Raw genomic sequence first — 16,163 nt, forward strand, 5'->3', positions numbered from 1 at the left:
CTCTAACTAGACAGACTGCCTGTCAACAGGACGTGGTTAGGATCCTCTAACTAGACAGACTGCCTGTCAACAGGACATGGTTAGGATCCTCTAACTAGACAGACTGCCTGTCAACAGGACATGGTTAGGATCCTCTAACTAGACAGACTGCCTGTCAACAGGACATGGTTAGGATCCTCTAACTAGACAGACTGCCTGTTAACAGGACATGGTTAGGATCCTCTAACTAGACTGACAGGACATGGTTAGGATCCTCTAACTAGACAGACTGCCTGTCAACAGGACATGGTTAGGATCCTCTAACTAGACTGACAGGACATGGTTAGGATCCTCTAACGAGACAGACTGCCTGTCAACAGGACATGGTTAGGATCCTCTAACTAGACAGACTGCCTGTCAACAGGACATGGTTAGGATCCTCTAACTAGACAGACTGCCTGTCAACAGGACATGGTTAGGATCCTCTAACTAGACAGACTGCCTGTCAACAGGACATGGTTAGGATCCTCTAACTAGACTGACAGGACATGGTTAGGATCCTCTAACTAGACAGACTGCCTGCCTGTCAACAGGACATGGTTAGGATCCTCTAACTAGACAGACTGCCTGTCAACAGGACATGGTTAGGATCCTCTAACTAGACAGACTGCCTGTCAACAGGACATGGTTAGGATCCTCTAACTAGACTGACAGGACATGGTTAGGATCCTCTAACTAGACAGACTGCCTGTCAACAGGACGTGGTTAGGATCCTCTAACTAGACAGACTGCCTGTCAACAGGACGTGGTTAGGATCCTCTAACTAGACAGACTGCCTGTCAACAGGACATGGTTAGGATCCTCTAACTAGACAGACTGCCTGTCAACAGGACATGGTTAGGATCCTCTAACTAGACAGACTGCCTGTCAACAGGACATGGTTAGGATCCTCTAACTAGACAGACTGCCTGTCAACAGGACATGGTTAGGATCCTCTAACTAAACAGACTGCCTGTTAACAGGACATGGTTAGGATCCTCTAACTAGACTGACAGGACGTGGTTAGGATCCTCTAACGAGACAGACTGCCTGTTAACAGGACATGGTTAGGATCCTCTAACTAGACAGACTGCCTGTCAACAGGACGTGGTTAGGATCCTCTAACTAGACAGACTGCCTGTCAACAGGACGTGGTTAGGATCCTCTAACTAGACAGACTGCCTGCCTGTCAACAGGACATGGTTAGGATCCTCTAACTAGACAGACTGCCTGTCAACAGGACATGGTTAGGATCCTCTAACTAGACAGACTGCCTGTTAACAGGACATGGTTAGGATCCTCTAACTAGACAGACTGCCTGTCAACAGGACATGGTTAGGATCCTCTAACTAGACTGCCTGCCTGTCAACAGGACATGGTTAGGATCCTCTAACTAGACAGACTGCCTGTCAACAGGACGTGGTTAGGATCCTCTAACTAGACTGACAGGACATGGTTAGGATCCTCTAACTAGACTGACAGGACATGGTTAGGATCCTCTAACGAGACTGACAGGACATGGTTAGGATCCTCTAACTAGACTGACAGGACATGGTTAGGATCCTCTAACTAGACTGACAGGACGTGGTTAGGATCCTCTAACGAGACAGACTGCCTGTCAACAGGACATGGTTAGGATCCTCTAACTAGACTGACAGGACGTGGTTAGGATCCTCTAACTAGACAGACTGCCTGTCAACAGGACATGGTTAGGATCCTCTAACTAGACTGACAGGACGTGGTTAGGATCCTCTAACTAGACAGACTGCCTGTCAACAGGACATGGTTAGGATCCTCTAACTAGACAGACTGCCTGTCAACAGGACATGGTTAGGATCCTCTAACTAGACAGACTGCCTGTCAACAGGACGTGGTTAGGATCCTCTAACTAGACTGACAGGACGTGGTTAGGATCCTCTAACTAAACAGACTGCCTGTCAACAGGACATGGTTAGGATCCTCTAACTAGACTGACAGGACGTGGTTAGGATCCTCTAACGAGACAGACTGCCTGTCAACAGGACATGGTTAGGATCCTCTAACTAGACTGACAGGACGTGGTTAGGATCCTCTAACTAGACAGACTGCCTGTCAACAGGACATGGTTAGGATCCTCTAACTAGACAGACTGCCTGTCAACAGGACATGGTTAGGATCCTCTAACTAGACAGACTGCCTGTCAACAGGACATGGTTAGGATCCTCTAACTAGACTGACAGGACGTGGTTAGGATCCTCTAACGAGACAGACAGGACATGGTTAGGATCCTCTAACTAGACAGACTGACTGTCAACAGGACATGGTTAGGATCCTCTAACTAGACAGACTGCCTGCCTGTCAACAGGACATGGTTAGGATCCTCTAACTAGACAGACTGCCTGTTAACAGGACGTGGTTAGGATCCTCTAACTAGACTGACAGGACGTGGTTAGGATCCTCTAACTAGACAGACTGCCTGTCAACAGGACATGGTTAGGATCCTCTAACTAGACAGACTGCCTGTCAACAGGACATGGTTAGGATCCTCTAACTAGACAGACTGCCTGTCAACAGGACGTGGTTAGGATCCTCTAACTAGACAGACTGCCTGTCAACAGGACGTGGTTAGGATCCTCTAACTAGACAGACTGCCTGCCTGTCAACAGGACATGGTTAGGATCCTCTAACTAGACAGACTGCCTGTCAACAGGACATGGTTAGGATCCTCTAACTAGACAGACTGCCTGTCAACAGGACGTGGTTAGGATCCTCTAACTAGACAGACTGCCTGCCTGTCAACAGGACATGGTTAGGATCCTCTAACTAGACAGACTGCCTGTCAACAGGACGTGGTTAGGATCCTCTAACTAGACAGACTGCCTGTCAACAGGACATGGTTAGGATCCTCTAACTAGACAGACTGCCTGTCAACAGGACGTGGTTAGGATCCTCTAACTAGACAGACTGCCTGTCAACAGGACATGGTTAGGATCCTCTAACTAGACTGACAGGACATGGTTAGGATCCTCTAACTAGACAGACTGCCTGTTAACAGGACGTGGTTAGGATCCTCTAACTAGACAGACTGCCTGTCAACAGGACGTGGTTAGGATCCTCTAACTAGACAGACTGCCTGCCTGTCAACAGGACATGGTTAGGATCCTCTAACTAAACAGACTGCCTGTCAACAGGACATGGTTAGGATCCTCTAACTAGACAGACAGGACATGGTTAGGATCCTCTAACTAGACAGACAGGACATGGTTAGGATCCTCTAACTAGACAGACTGCCTGTCAACAGGACATGGTTAGGATCCTCTAACTAAACAGACTGCCTGTCAACAGGACATGGTTAGGATCCTCTAACTAGACAGACAGGACATGGTTAGGATCCTCTAACTAGACAGACAGGACATGGTTAGGATCCTCTAACGAGACAGACTGCCTGTCAACAGGACATGGTTAGGATCCTCTAACTAGACAGACTGCCTGTTAACAGGACGTGGTTAGGATCCTCTAACTAGACAGACTGCCTGCCTGTCAACAGGACATGGTTAGGATCCTCTAACTAGACTGACAGGACATGGTTAGGATCCTCTAACGAGACAGACTGCCTGTCAACAGGACATGGTTAGGATCCTCTAACTAGACAGACTGCCTGCCTGTCAACAGGACATGGTTAGGATCCTCTAACTAGACAGACTGCCTGTCAACAGGACATGGTTAGGATCCTCTAACTAGACAGACTGCCTGTCAACAGGACATGGTTAGGATCCTCTAACTAGACAGACTGCCTGTCAACAGGACATGGTTAGGATCCTCTAACTAGACAGACTGCCTGTCAACAGGACATGGTTAGGATCCTCTAACTAGACAGACTGCCTGTCAACAGGACATGGTTAGGATCCTCTAACGAGACAGACTGCCTGTTAACAGGACATGGTTAGGATCCTCTAACTAGACTGACAGGACATGGTTAGGATCCTCTAACTAGACAGACTGCCTGTCAACAGGACATGGTTAGGATCCTCTAACTAGACTGACAGGACATGGTTAGGATCCTCTAACTAGACAGACTGCCTGTCAACAGGACATGGTTAGGATCCTCTAACTAGACAGACTGCCTGTCAACAGGACATGGTTAGGATCCTCTAACTAGACAGACTGCCTGTCAACAGGACGTGGTTAGGATCCTCTAACTAGACTGACTGCCTGTCAACAGGACGTGGTTAGGATCCTCTAACTAGACTGACAGGACATGGTTAGGATCCTCTAACTAGACTGACAGGACATGGTTAGGATCCTCTAACTAGACTGACAGGACGTGGTTAGGATCCTCTAACTAGACAGACTGCCTGTCAACAGGACATGGTTAGGATCCTCTAACTAGACAGACTGCCTGTCAACAGGACATGGTTAGGATCCTCTAACTAAACAGACTGCCTGTCAACAGGACATGGTTAGGATCCTCTAACTAGACAGACTGCCTGCCTGTCAACAGGACATGGTTAGGATCCTCTAACGAGACAGACTGCCTGTTAACAGGACATGGTTAGGATCCTCTAACTAGACTGACAGGACATGGTTAGGATCCTCTAACTAGACAGACTGCCTGTCAACAGGACGTGGTTAGGATCCTCTAACTAGACAGACTGCCTGTCAACAGGACGTGGTTAGGATCCTCTAACTAGACTGACAGGACATGGTTAGGATCCTCTAACTAGACTGACAGGACATGGTTAGGATCCTCTAACGAGACTGACAGGACATGGTTAGGATCCTCTAACTAGACTGACAGGACATGGTTAGGATCCTCTAACTAGACAGACTGCCTGTTAACAGGACATGGTTAGGATCCTCTAACTAGACAGACTGCCTGCCTGTCAACAGGACATGGTTAGGATCCTCTAACTAGACAGACAGGACATGGTTAGGATCCTCTAACGAGACAGACTGCCTGTCAACAGGACATGGTTAGGATCCTCTAACTAGACTGCCTGCCTGTCAACAGGACATGGTTAGGATCCTCTAACGAGACAGACTGCCTGTCAACAGGACATGGTTAGGATCCTCTAACTAGACAGACTGCCTGTCAACAGGACATGGTTAGGATCCTCTAACTAGACAGACTGCCTGTCAACAGGACGTGGTTAGGATCCTCTAACTAGACAGACTGCCTGTCAACAGGACGTGGTTAGGATCCTCTAACTAGACAGACTGCCTGCCTGTCAACAGGACATGGTTAGGATCCTCTAACGAGACAGACTGCCTGTCAACAGGACATGGTTAGGATCCTCTAACTAGACAGACTGCCTGTCAACAGGACGTGGTTAGGATCCTCTAACTAGACAGACTGCCTGCCTGTTAACAGGACATGGTTAGGATCCTCTAACTAGACTGACAGGACGTGGTTAGGATCCTCTAACTAGACAGACTGCCTGTCAACAGGACATGGTTAGGATCCTCTAACGAGACAGACTGCCTGTCAACAGGACATGGTTAGTATCCTCTAACTAGACAGACTGCCTGCCTGTCAACAGGACATGGTTAGGATCCTCTAACGAGACAGACTGCCTGTCAACAGGACATGGTTAGGATCCTCTAACGAGACAGACTGCCTGTCAACAGGACATGGTTAGGATCCTCTAACTAGACAGACTGCCTGTCAACAGGACATGGTTAGGATCCTCTAACTAGACAGACTGCCTGTCAACAGGACATGGTTAGGATCCTCTAACTAGACTGACAGGACATGGTTAGGATCCTCTAACTAGACTGACAGGACATGGTTAGGATCCTCTAACTAGACTGACAGGACATGGTTAGGATCCTCTAACTAGACAGACTGCCTGTCAACAGGACGTGGTTAGGATCCTCTAACTAGACAGACTGCCTGTCAACAGGACATGGTTAGGATCCTCTAACTAGACAGACTGCCTGTCAACAGGACATGGTTAGGATCCTCTAACTAGACAGACTGCCTGTCAACAGGACATGGTTAGGATCCTCTAACTAGACAGACTGCCTGTCAACAGGACATGGTTAGGATCCTCTAACTAGACAGACTGCCTGTCAACAGGACATGGTTAGGATCCTCTAACTAGACTGACAGGACATGGTTAGGATCCTCTAACTAGACTGACAGGACATGGTTAGGATCCTCTAACTAGACTGACAGGACATGGTTAGGATCCTCTAACTAGACAGACTGCCTGTCAACAGGACATGGTTAGGATCCTCTAACTAGACTGACAGGACATGGTTAGGATCCTCTAACGAGACAGACTGCCTGTCAACAGGACATGGTTAGGATCCTCTAACTAGACAGACTGCCTGTCAACAGGACATGGTTAGGATCCTCTAACGAGACAGACTGCCTGTCAACAGGACGTGGTTAGGATCCTCTAACTAGACAGACTGCCTGCCTGTCAACAGGACATGGTTAGGATCCTCTAACGAGACAGACTGCCTGTCAACAGGACATGGTTAGGATCCTCTAACGAGACAGACTGCCTGTCAACAGGACATGGTTAGGATCCTCTAACTAGACTGACAGGACGTGGTTAGGATCCTCTAACGAGACAGACTGCCTGCCTGTCAACAGGACATGGTTAGGATCCTCTAACGAGACAGACTGCCTGTCAACAGGACATGGTTAGGATCCTCTAACTAGACAGACTGCCTGCCTGTCAACAGGACATGGTTAGGATCCTCTAACGAGACAGTCTGCCTGTCAACAGGACATGGTTAGGATCCTCTAACTAGACAGACTGCCTGCCTGTCAACAGGACATGGTTAGGATCCTCTAACTAGACAGACTGCCTGTTAACAGGACATGGTTAGGATCCTCTAACTAGACAGACTGCCTGTCAACAGGACGTGGTTAGGATCCTCTAACTAGACAGACTGCCTGTCAACAGGACATGGTTAGGATCCTCTAACTAGACTGACAGGACATGGTTAGGATCCTGTAACTAGACAGACAGGACGTGGTTAGGATCCTCTAACTAGACAGACTGCCTGTCAACAGGACATGGTTAGGATCCTCTAACTAGACAGACTGCCTGTTAACAGGACATGGTTAGGATCCTCTAACTAGACAGACTGCCTGCCTGTCAACAGGACATGGTTAGGATCCTCTAACTAGACAGACTGCCTGTCAACAGGACATGGTTAGGATCCTCTAACTAGACAGACTGCCTGTCAACAGGACATGGTTAGGATCCTCTAACTAGACAGACTGCCTGTCAACAGGACATGGTTAGGATCCTCTAACTAGACAGACTGCCTGTCAACAGGACATGGTTAGGATCCTCTAACTAGACAGACTGCCTGTCAACAGGACATGGTTAGGATCCTCTAACTAGACAGACTGCCTGTCAACAGGACATGGTTAGGATCCTCTAACTAGACAGACTGCCTGCCTGTCAACAGGACATGGTTAGGATCCTCTAACGAGACAGACTGCCTGTTAACAGGACATGGTTAGGATCCTCTAACTAGACTGACAGGACATGGTTAGGATCCTCTAACTAGACAGACAGGACATGGTTAGGATCCTCTAACTAGACAGACTGCCTGTCAACAGGACATGGTTAGGATCCTCTAACTAAACAGACTGCCTGTCAACAGGACATGGTTAGGATCCTCTAACTAGACAGACTGCCTGCCTGTCAACAGGACGTGGTTAGGATCCTCTAACTAGACAGACTGCCTGCCTGTCAACAGGACATGGTTAGGATCCTCTAACGAGACAGACTGCCTGTCAACAGGACATGGTTAGGATCCTCTAACTAGACAGACTGCCTGTCAACAGGACGTGGTTAGGATCCTCTAACTAGACAGACTGCCTGCCTGTTAACAGGACATGGTTAGGATCCTCTAACTAGACTGACAGGACGTGGTTAGGATCCTCTAACTAGACAGACTGCCTGTCAACAGGACATGGTTAGGATCCTCTAACTAGACAGACTGCCTGCCTGTCAACAGGACATGGTTAGGATCCTCTAACTAGACAGACTGCCTGTCAACAGGACATGGTTAGGATCCTCTAACTAGACAGACTGCCTGTCAACAGGACGTGGTTAGGATCCTCTAACTAGACAGACTGCCTGTCAACAGGACATGGTTAGGATCCTCTAACTAGACAGACTGCCTGTCAACAGGACATGGTTAGGATCCTCTAACTAGACTGACAGGACATGGTTAGGATCCTCTAACTAGACTGACAGGACGTGGTTAGGATCCTCTAACTAGACTGACAGGACGTGGTTAGGATCCTCTAACTAGACAGACTGCCTGTCAACAGGACATGGTTAGGATCCTCTAACTAGACAGACTGCCTGTCAACAGGACATGGTTAGGATCCTCTAACTAGACAGACTGCCTGCCTGTCAACAGGACATGGTTAGGATCCTCTAACTAGACAGACTGCCTGTCAACAGGACATGGTTAGGATCCTCTAACTAGACAGACTGCCTGTCAACAGGACATGGTTAGGATCCTCTAACTAGACAGACTGCCTGTCAACAGGACATGGTTAGGATCCTCTAACTAGACAGACTGCCTGTCAACAGGACATGGTTAGGATCCTCTAACTAGACAGACTGCCTGTCAACAGGACATGGTTAGGATCCTCTAACTAGACAGACTGCCTGTCAACAGGACATGGTTAGGATCCTCTAACTAGACAGACTGCCTGTCAACAGGACATGGTTAGGATCCTCTAACTAGACAGACTGCCTGTCAACAGGACATGGTTAGGATCCTCTAACTAGACTGACAGGACATGGTTAGGATCCTCTAACTAGACAGACTGCCTGTCAACAGGACATGGTTAGGATCCTCTAACGAGACAGACTGCCTGTCAACAGGACATGGTTAGGATCCTCTAACTAGACAGACTGCCTGTCAACAGGACATGGTTAGGATCCTCTAACTAAACAGACTGCCTGTCAACAGGACATGGTTAGGATCCTCTAACTAGACTGACAGGACATGGTTAGGATCCTCTAACTAGACTGACAGGACATGGTTAGGATCCTCTAACTAGACAGACTGCCTGTCAACAGGACATGGTTAGGATCCTCTAACTAGACTGACAGGACATGGTTAGGATCCTCTAACTAGACAGACTGCCTGCCTGTCAACAGGACATGGTTAGGATCCTCTAACTAGACAGACTGCCTGCCTGTCAACAGGACATGGTTAGGATCCTCTAACTAGACAGACTGCCTGCCTGTCAACAGGACATGGTTAGGATCCTCTAACTAGACAGACTGCCTGTTAACAGGACGTGGTTAGGATCCTCTAACTAGACAGACTGCCTGCCTGTCAACAGGACATGGTTAGGATCCTCTAACTAGACTGACAGGACATGGTTAGGATCCTCTAACTAGACAGACTGCCTGTCAACAGGACATGGTTAGGATCCTCTAACTAGACAGACTGCCTGCCTGTCAACAGGACATGGTTAGGATCCTCTAACTAGACAGACTGCCTGTCAACAGGACATGGTTAGGATCCTCTAACTAGACAGACTGCCTGTCAACAGGACGTGGTTAGGATCCTCTAACTAGACTGACTGCCTGTCAACAGGACGTGGTTAGGATCCTCTAACTAGACAGACTGCCTGTCAACAGGACATGGTTAGGATCCTCTAACTAGACTGACAGGACATGGTTAGGATCCTCTAACGAGACTGACAGGACATGGTTAGGATCCTCTAACTAGACTGACAGGACGTGGTTAGGATCCTCTAACTAGACAGACTGCCTGTTAACAGGACATGGTTAGGATCCTCTAACTAGACAGACTGCCTGTCAACAGGACATGGTTAGGATCCTCTAACTAGACAGACTGCCTGCCTGTCAACAGGACATGGTTAGGATCCTCTAACTAGACAGACTGCCTGTCAACAGGACATGGTTAGGATCCTCTAACTAGACAGACTGCCTGTCAACAGGACATGGTTAGGATCCTCTAACTAGACAGACTGCCTGTCAACAGGACATGGTTAGGATCCTCTAACTAGACAGACTGCCTGTCAACAGGACATGGTTAGGATCCTCTAACTAGACAGACTGCCTGTCAACAGGACATGGTTAGGATCCTCTAACTAGACAGACTGCCTGTCAACAGGACATGGTTAGGATCCTCTAACTAGACAGACTGCCTGTCAACAGGACATGGTTAGGATCCTCTAACTAGACAGACTGCCTGTCAACAGGACATGGTTAGGATCCTCTAACTAGACTGACAGGACATGGTTAGGATCCTCTAACTAGACAGACTGCCTGTCAACAGGACATGGTTAGGATCCTCTAACTAGACAGACTGCCTGTCAACAGGACATGGTTAGGATCCTCTAACTAGACTGACTGCCTGTCAACAGGACATGGTTAGGATCCTCTAACTAGACAGACTGCCTGTCAACAGGACATGGTTAGGATCCTCTAACTAGACAGACTGCCTGTCAACAGGACATGGTTAGGATCCTCTAACTAGACAGACTGCCTGTCAACAGGACATGGTTAGGATCCTCTAACTAGACAGACTGACTGTCAACAGGACATGGTTAGGATCCTCTAACTAGACAGACTGCCTGTCAACAGGACATGGTTAGGATCCTCTAACTAGACAGACTGCCTGTCAACAGGACATGGTTAGGATCCTCTAACTAGACTGACTGCCTGTCAACAGGACGTGGTTAGGATCCTCTAACTAGACAGACTGCCTGTCAACAGGACGTGGTTAGGATCCTCTAACTAGACAGACTGCCTGTCAACAGGACATGGTTAGGATCCTCTAACTAGACTGACAGGACATGGTTAGGATCCTCTAACTAAACAGACTGCCTGTCAACAGGACGTGGTTAGGATCCTCTAACTAGACAGACTGCCTGTCAACAGGACATGGTTAGGATCCTCTAACTAAACAGACTGACCATGAACACTACTATGACCATGAACACTACTATGAGCACTACTATGACCATGAACACTACTATGACCATGAACACTACTATGAACACTACTATGACCATGAACACTACTATGACCATGAACACTACTATGACCATGAACACTACTATGAACACTACTATGACCATGAACACTACTATGACCATGAACACTACTATGACCATGAACACTACTATGAACACTACTATGACCATGAACACTACTATGACCATGAACACTACCATGAACACTACTATGACCATGAACACTACTATGAACATTATCATGAACACTACTATGACCATGAACGCTACTATGACCATGAACACTACTATGACCATGAACACTACTATGACCATGAACACTACTATGACCATGAACACTACTATGACCATGAACACTACTATGACCATGAACACTACTATGACCATGAACACTACTATGAACACTACTATGACCATGAACACTACTATGACCATGAACACTACTATGACCATGAACACTACTATGAACACTACTATGACCATGAACACTACTATGACCATGAACACTACTATGAACACTACTATGACCATGAACACTACTATGACCATGAACACTACCATGAACACTACTATGACCATGAACACTACTATGATCATGAACACTACTATGACCATGAACACTACTATGACCATGAACACTACTATGAACACTACTATGACCATGAACACTACTATGAACACTACTATGACCATGAACACTACTATGAACACTACTATGACCATGAACACTACTATGACCATGAACACTACTATGATCACTACTATGACCATGAACACTACTATGACCATGAACACTACTATGACCATGAACACTACTATGACCATGAACACTACTATGAACATGAACACTACTATGGACACTACTATGACCATGAACACTACTATGAACATGAACACTACTATGACCATGAACACTACTATGAACACTACTATGACCATGAACACTACTATGACCATGAACACTACTATGACCATGAACACTACTATGAACACTACTATTATCATGAACACTACTATGACCATGAACACTACTATGACCATGAACACTACTATGAACACTGCTATGACCATGAACACTACTATGACCATGAACACTACTATGACCATGAACACTACCATGAACACTACTATGACCATGAACACTACTATGAACATTATCATGAACACTACTATGACCATGAACGCTACTATGACCATGAACACTACTATGAACACTACTATGAACACTACTATGAACACTACTATGACCATGAACACTACTATGACCATGAACACTACTATGACCATGAACACTACCATGAACACTACTATGAACACTACTATGAACACTACCATGAACACTACTATGACCATGAACACTACCATGAACACTACTATGAACACTACTATGAACACTACCATGAACACTACAATGACCATGAACACTACTATGACCATGAACACTACTATGACCATGAACACTACCATGAACACTACTATGAACACTACTATGAACACTACTATGAACATGAACACTACTATGACCATGAACACTACTATGACCATGAACACTACTATGACCATGAACACTACTATGACCATGAACACTACTATGACCATGAACACTACTATGAACACTACTATGACCATGAACACTACTATGACCATGAACACTGTAATGTACTACTATGTACTATATTCTACTGTGCTGTACTATACTGTACTCTACTATACTGTAATGTGCTCTACTATGCTGTGCTGTACTATACTGTACTCTACTATACTGTAATGTACTGTGCTCTACTATACTGTAAAGTGCTGTACCCTACTATACTGTAATGTACTATACTGTACTCCACTATACAGTAATGTACTCTGCTATACTCTATTGTACTCTACTATACTGTAATGTGCTCTACTATACTGTGATGTACTCTACTATACTGTAATGTACTCTGCTATACTCTATTGTACTCCACTATACTGTAATATCCTCTGCTGTACTCTATTGTACTCCACTATACTGTAATGTACTCTGCTATACTGTAATGTACTCTATTATACTATATTGTACTCCACTATACTGTAATATCCTCTGCTATACTCTATTGTACTCTACTATACTGTAATGTACTCTACTATACTGTGATGTACTCCACTATACTGTAATATCCTCTGCTATACTCTATTGTACTCTACTATACTGTAATGTACTCTACTATACTGTGATGTACTCCACTATACTGTAATATCCTCTGCTATACTCTATTGTACTATACTGTAATGTACTCTACTATACTGTGATGTACTCCACTATACTGTAATATCCTCTGCTATACTCTATTGTACTCTACTATACTGTAATGTTATCTACTATACTGTGATGTACTCTACTATACTGTGATGTACTATACTGTAATGTACTCTACTATACTGTAATGTACTCTACTATACTGTGATGTACTCTACTATACTGTAATGTACTATACTGTGATGTATTCTACAATACTGTGATGTACTCTACTATACTCTATTGTACTCCACTATACTGTAATATCCTCTGCTATACTCTATTGTACTCTACTATACTGTGATGTACTCTACTATACTGTGATGTACTCTACTATACTGTGATGTACTCTACTATACTGTGATGTACTCTACTATACTGTAATGTGCTCTACTATACTCTATTGTACTCCACTATACTGTAATATCCTCTGCTATACTCTATTGTACTCTACTATACTGTGATGTACTCTACTATACTGTAATGTACTCTACTATACTGTGATGTATTCTACTATACTGTGATGTACTCTACTATACTGTGATGTACTCTACTATACTGTAATGTGCTCTACTATACTCTATTGTACTCCACTATACTGTAATATCCTCTGCTATACTCTATTGTACTCTACTATACTGTGATGTACTCTACTATACTGTAATGTACTCTACTATACTGTGATGTACTCTACTATACTCTATTGTACTCTACTATACTGTGATGTACTCTACTATACTGTAATGTGCTCTATTATACTCTATTGTACTCCACTATACTGTAATATCCTCTGCTATACTGTGATGTACTCTACTATACTGTGATGTACTCTACTATACTGTAATGTGCTCTACTATACTGTGATGTACTCTACTATACTGTGATGTACTCTACTATACTGTAATGTACTCTACTATACTGTAATGTCCTCTACTATACTGTGATGTACTCTACTATACTGTGATGTATTCTACTTATTTTCAGACGTGTGTGGTACGGGCCTGGGATACCAGTCGTCCTCTACTCTTCTGTCCAGCGATGAACACTGCTATGTGGCATCACCCCATCACCTCTCGCCAGGTGGACAGCCTTAAAGAGTTTGGCTACGTTGAGATCCCCTGCATCGCCAAGAAACTGGTCTGTGGAGACCAAGGTGTGTGCTGATAGTTCATAACGTGTGGAATGTTTAGATTGATGAATGGAAGCTTGTGTTAGTCGTTCCTCACTGCTAAATGAAACATACTATTGTATTCTGTCTGGACTATGTACATCTTTCACCGTTGTATCTCTTACCTGTTTATATTGTGGCTTATACATTGTTGAGTAACTTGTGAGTGTCACTTTACAGGTAAAGGGGCCATGGCAGAGGTGTCAACGATCGTAGATGTTGTGAACCAATTCATCCAGAAAGCTGCCGAGTCTCCTCAGGAAGGAGCAGGCCAGGTGCTGTGAGGAAGGAGCAGGCCAGGTGCTGTGAGGAAGGAGCAGGCCTGTGAATATTAATGAACTGCAGATAGTAAAACCCAGATGGACTCCTAGAGCCTATGCACTTGTGGAGATCTGAGAGGATTTTGATTGGAATAGGTAATATGCTGAAACTTCCATCTAGCCTATCAGAGGGCAAGGTGGAACTATTACCATAATGACTGCGCCCGTCAAATCTTCTCAGATCTGCTTAAATCAATCCCTAGGTCCTAGGGGTCCAGTGGGATTGGGCCAGAGGTCCGTTTGGGATTGGGCCAGGGTCTAGGGGTCCGTTTGGGATTGGGCCAGGGTCTAGGGGTCCGTTTGGGATTGGGCCAGGGGTCCGTTTGGGATTGGGCCAGGGGTCCGTTTGGGATTGGGCCAGGGTCTAGGGGTCCGTTTGGGATTGGGCCAGGGGTCCGTTTGGAATTGGGCCATTGACACGAAGATGAGGCATTCGGATGAAGATTGCTGCAGTTGTGATGTAATCATTTGAATGTAATGAACCGATTTTATTGAAGCCAAATGTTAAAGAGACAAGAGTTTGCAATAAATGTTTGTAATTTAGTTATTGAGGAATTTGTGTCGGATATTCTTGCTGACTTGTATTAGCAGCAACTGCTGCTATGTGAGTGTTATGTCATGCTTTGTTATGTCATCCTTCTTAGTAAGGACCCATGGTGACTCTTGCCATAGGTTATCGCTGGCCACTCCAGAACAGTCCAGTGTTTATTCTTGAATCATTACTGGGCGCTTCTGGATGTGTGTTTGGGGTCATTATCCTGCTGGAAGACCCACAACCTTCAACGGAGACCCAGTTTCCGGACACTGGGTTGATGTTAGAGGAATTACATTTGTTTATGTTTTAATTAACCAATTCAATTAAACACTCTGCCCACTCCTAAGAATTTGTAAGACACTTATTTGCATAAAATGGACGGAGACCAGTCTCAAAATCAATCTGTAGCGTTTATTCTCGAGAGGACTGACCACGATACAATTTACAACAGGTTATAAACTGAAAATGACGTCATTAGGTTTCAAACTGTCCCGTCCCTCCTCCACTCCGGTACAATGGCAGTATAGTTCTCAAGCCTTCCTACATCGACCCCCATCAGTATAGATAATTTATGACCAGGCCAAGGTCTTCCTGTGTAGATAAGCATTCTAGCCAGTCTGACGATAAGTTCATTTGTTTCTACCAAGGAACAGACAGTCATTGTTCTAATTCTTGATTATAATTCCACACATTATATTCAGTACTAGGATTAAAAGAACATTCATACATCTATACAGTAACATAATAGTATTCTGATTAGTCAGTCCTGATTGACATGTATACATAATTAGTCATTATTGATGAAAAATAGTGGGGTGTAGTGTATAGTAGTGGGGTGGTAGATGTATAGTCTCCTTCACGGCTCTAAT

At 45.1% G+C, this 16,163-nt stretch overlaps 1 protein-coding gene across 2 annotated transcripts in view; it reads left to right on the plus strand.

Annotated features, from left to right (window-relative positions):
- Positions 1-15,308, plus strand: part of ppcdc (phosphopantothenoylcysteine decarboxylase) — a 28,827-nt gene extending 13,519 nt beyond the window's left edge. For both annotated transcript variants that reach the window (XM_052513696.1, XM_052513694.1), the window contains 2 exons: positions 14,256-14,424; positions 14,620-15,308. In XM_052513696.1, coding sequence (XP_052369656.1) covers positions 14,256-14,424; positions 14,620-14,723 — 273 coding nt within the window. In that variant the 3' untranslated portion in view covers positions 14,724-15,308. The remainder of the gene's footprint in view (positions 1-14,255; positions 14,425-14,619) is intronic.
- Positions 15,309-16,163: the final 855 nt, after the last annotated feature.

This window comes from Oncorhynchus keta, unplaced genomic scaffold, assembly GCF_023373465.1.
Source record: "Oncorhynchus keta strain PuntledgeMale-10-30-2019 unplaced genomic scaffold, Oket_V2 Un_scaffold_1378_pilon_pilon, whole genome shotgun sequence".
In the NCBI taxonomy this organism is placed as follows: domain Eukaryota; kingdom Metazoa; phylum Chordata; class Actinopteri; order Salmoniformes; family Salmonidae; genus Oncorhynchus; species Oncorhynchus keta.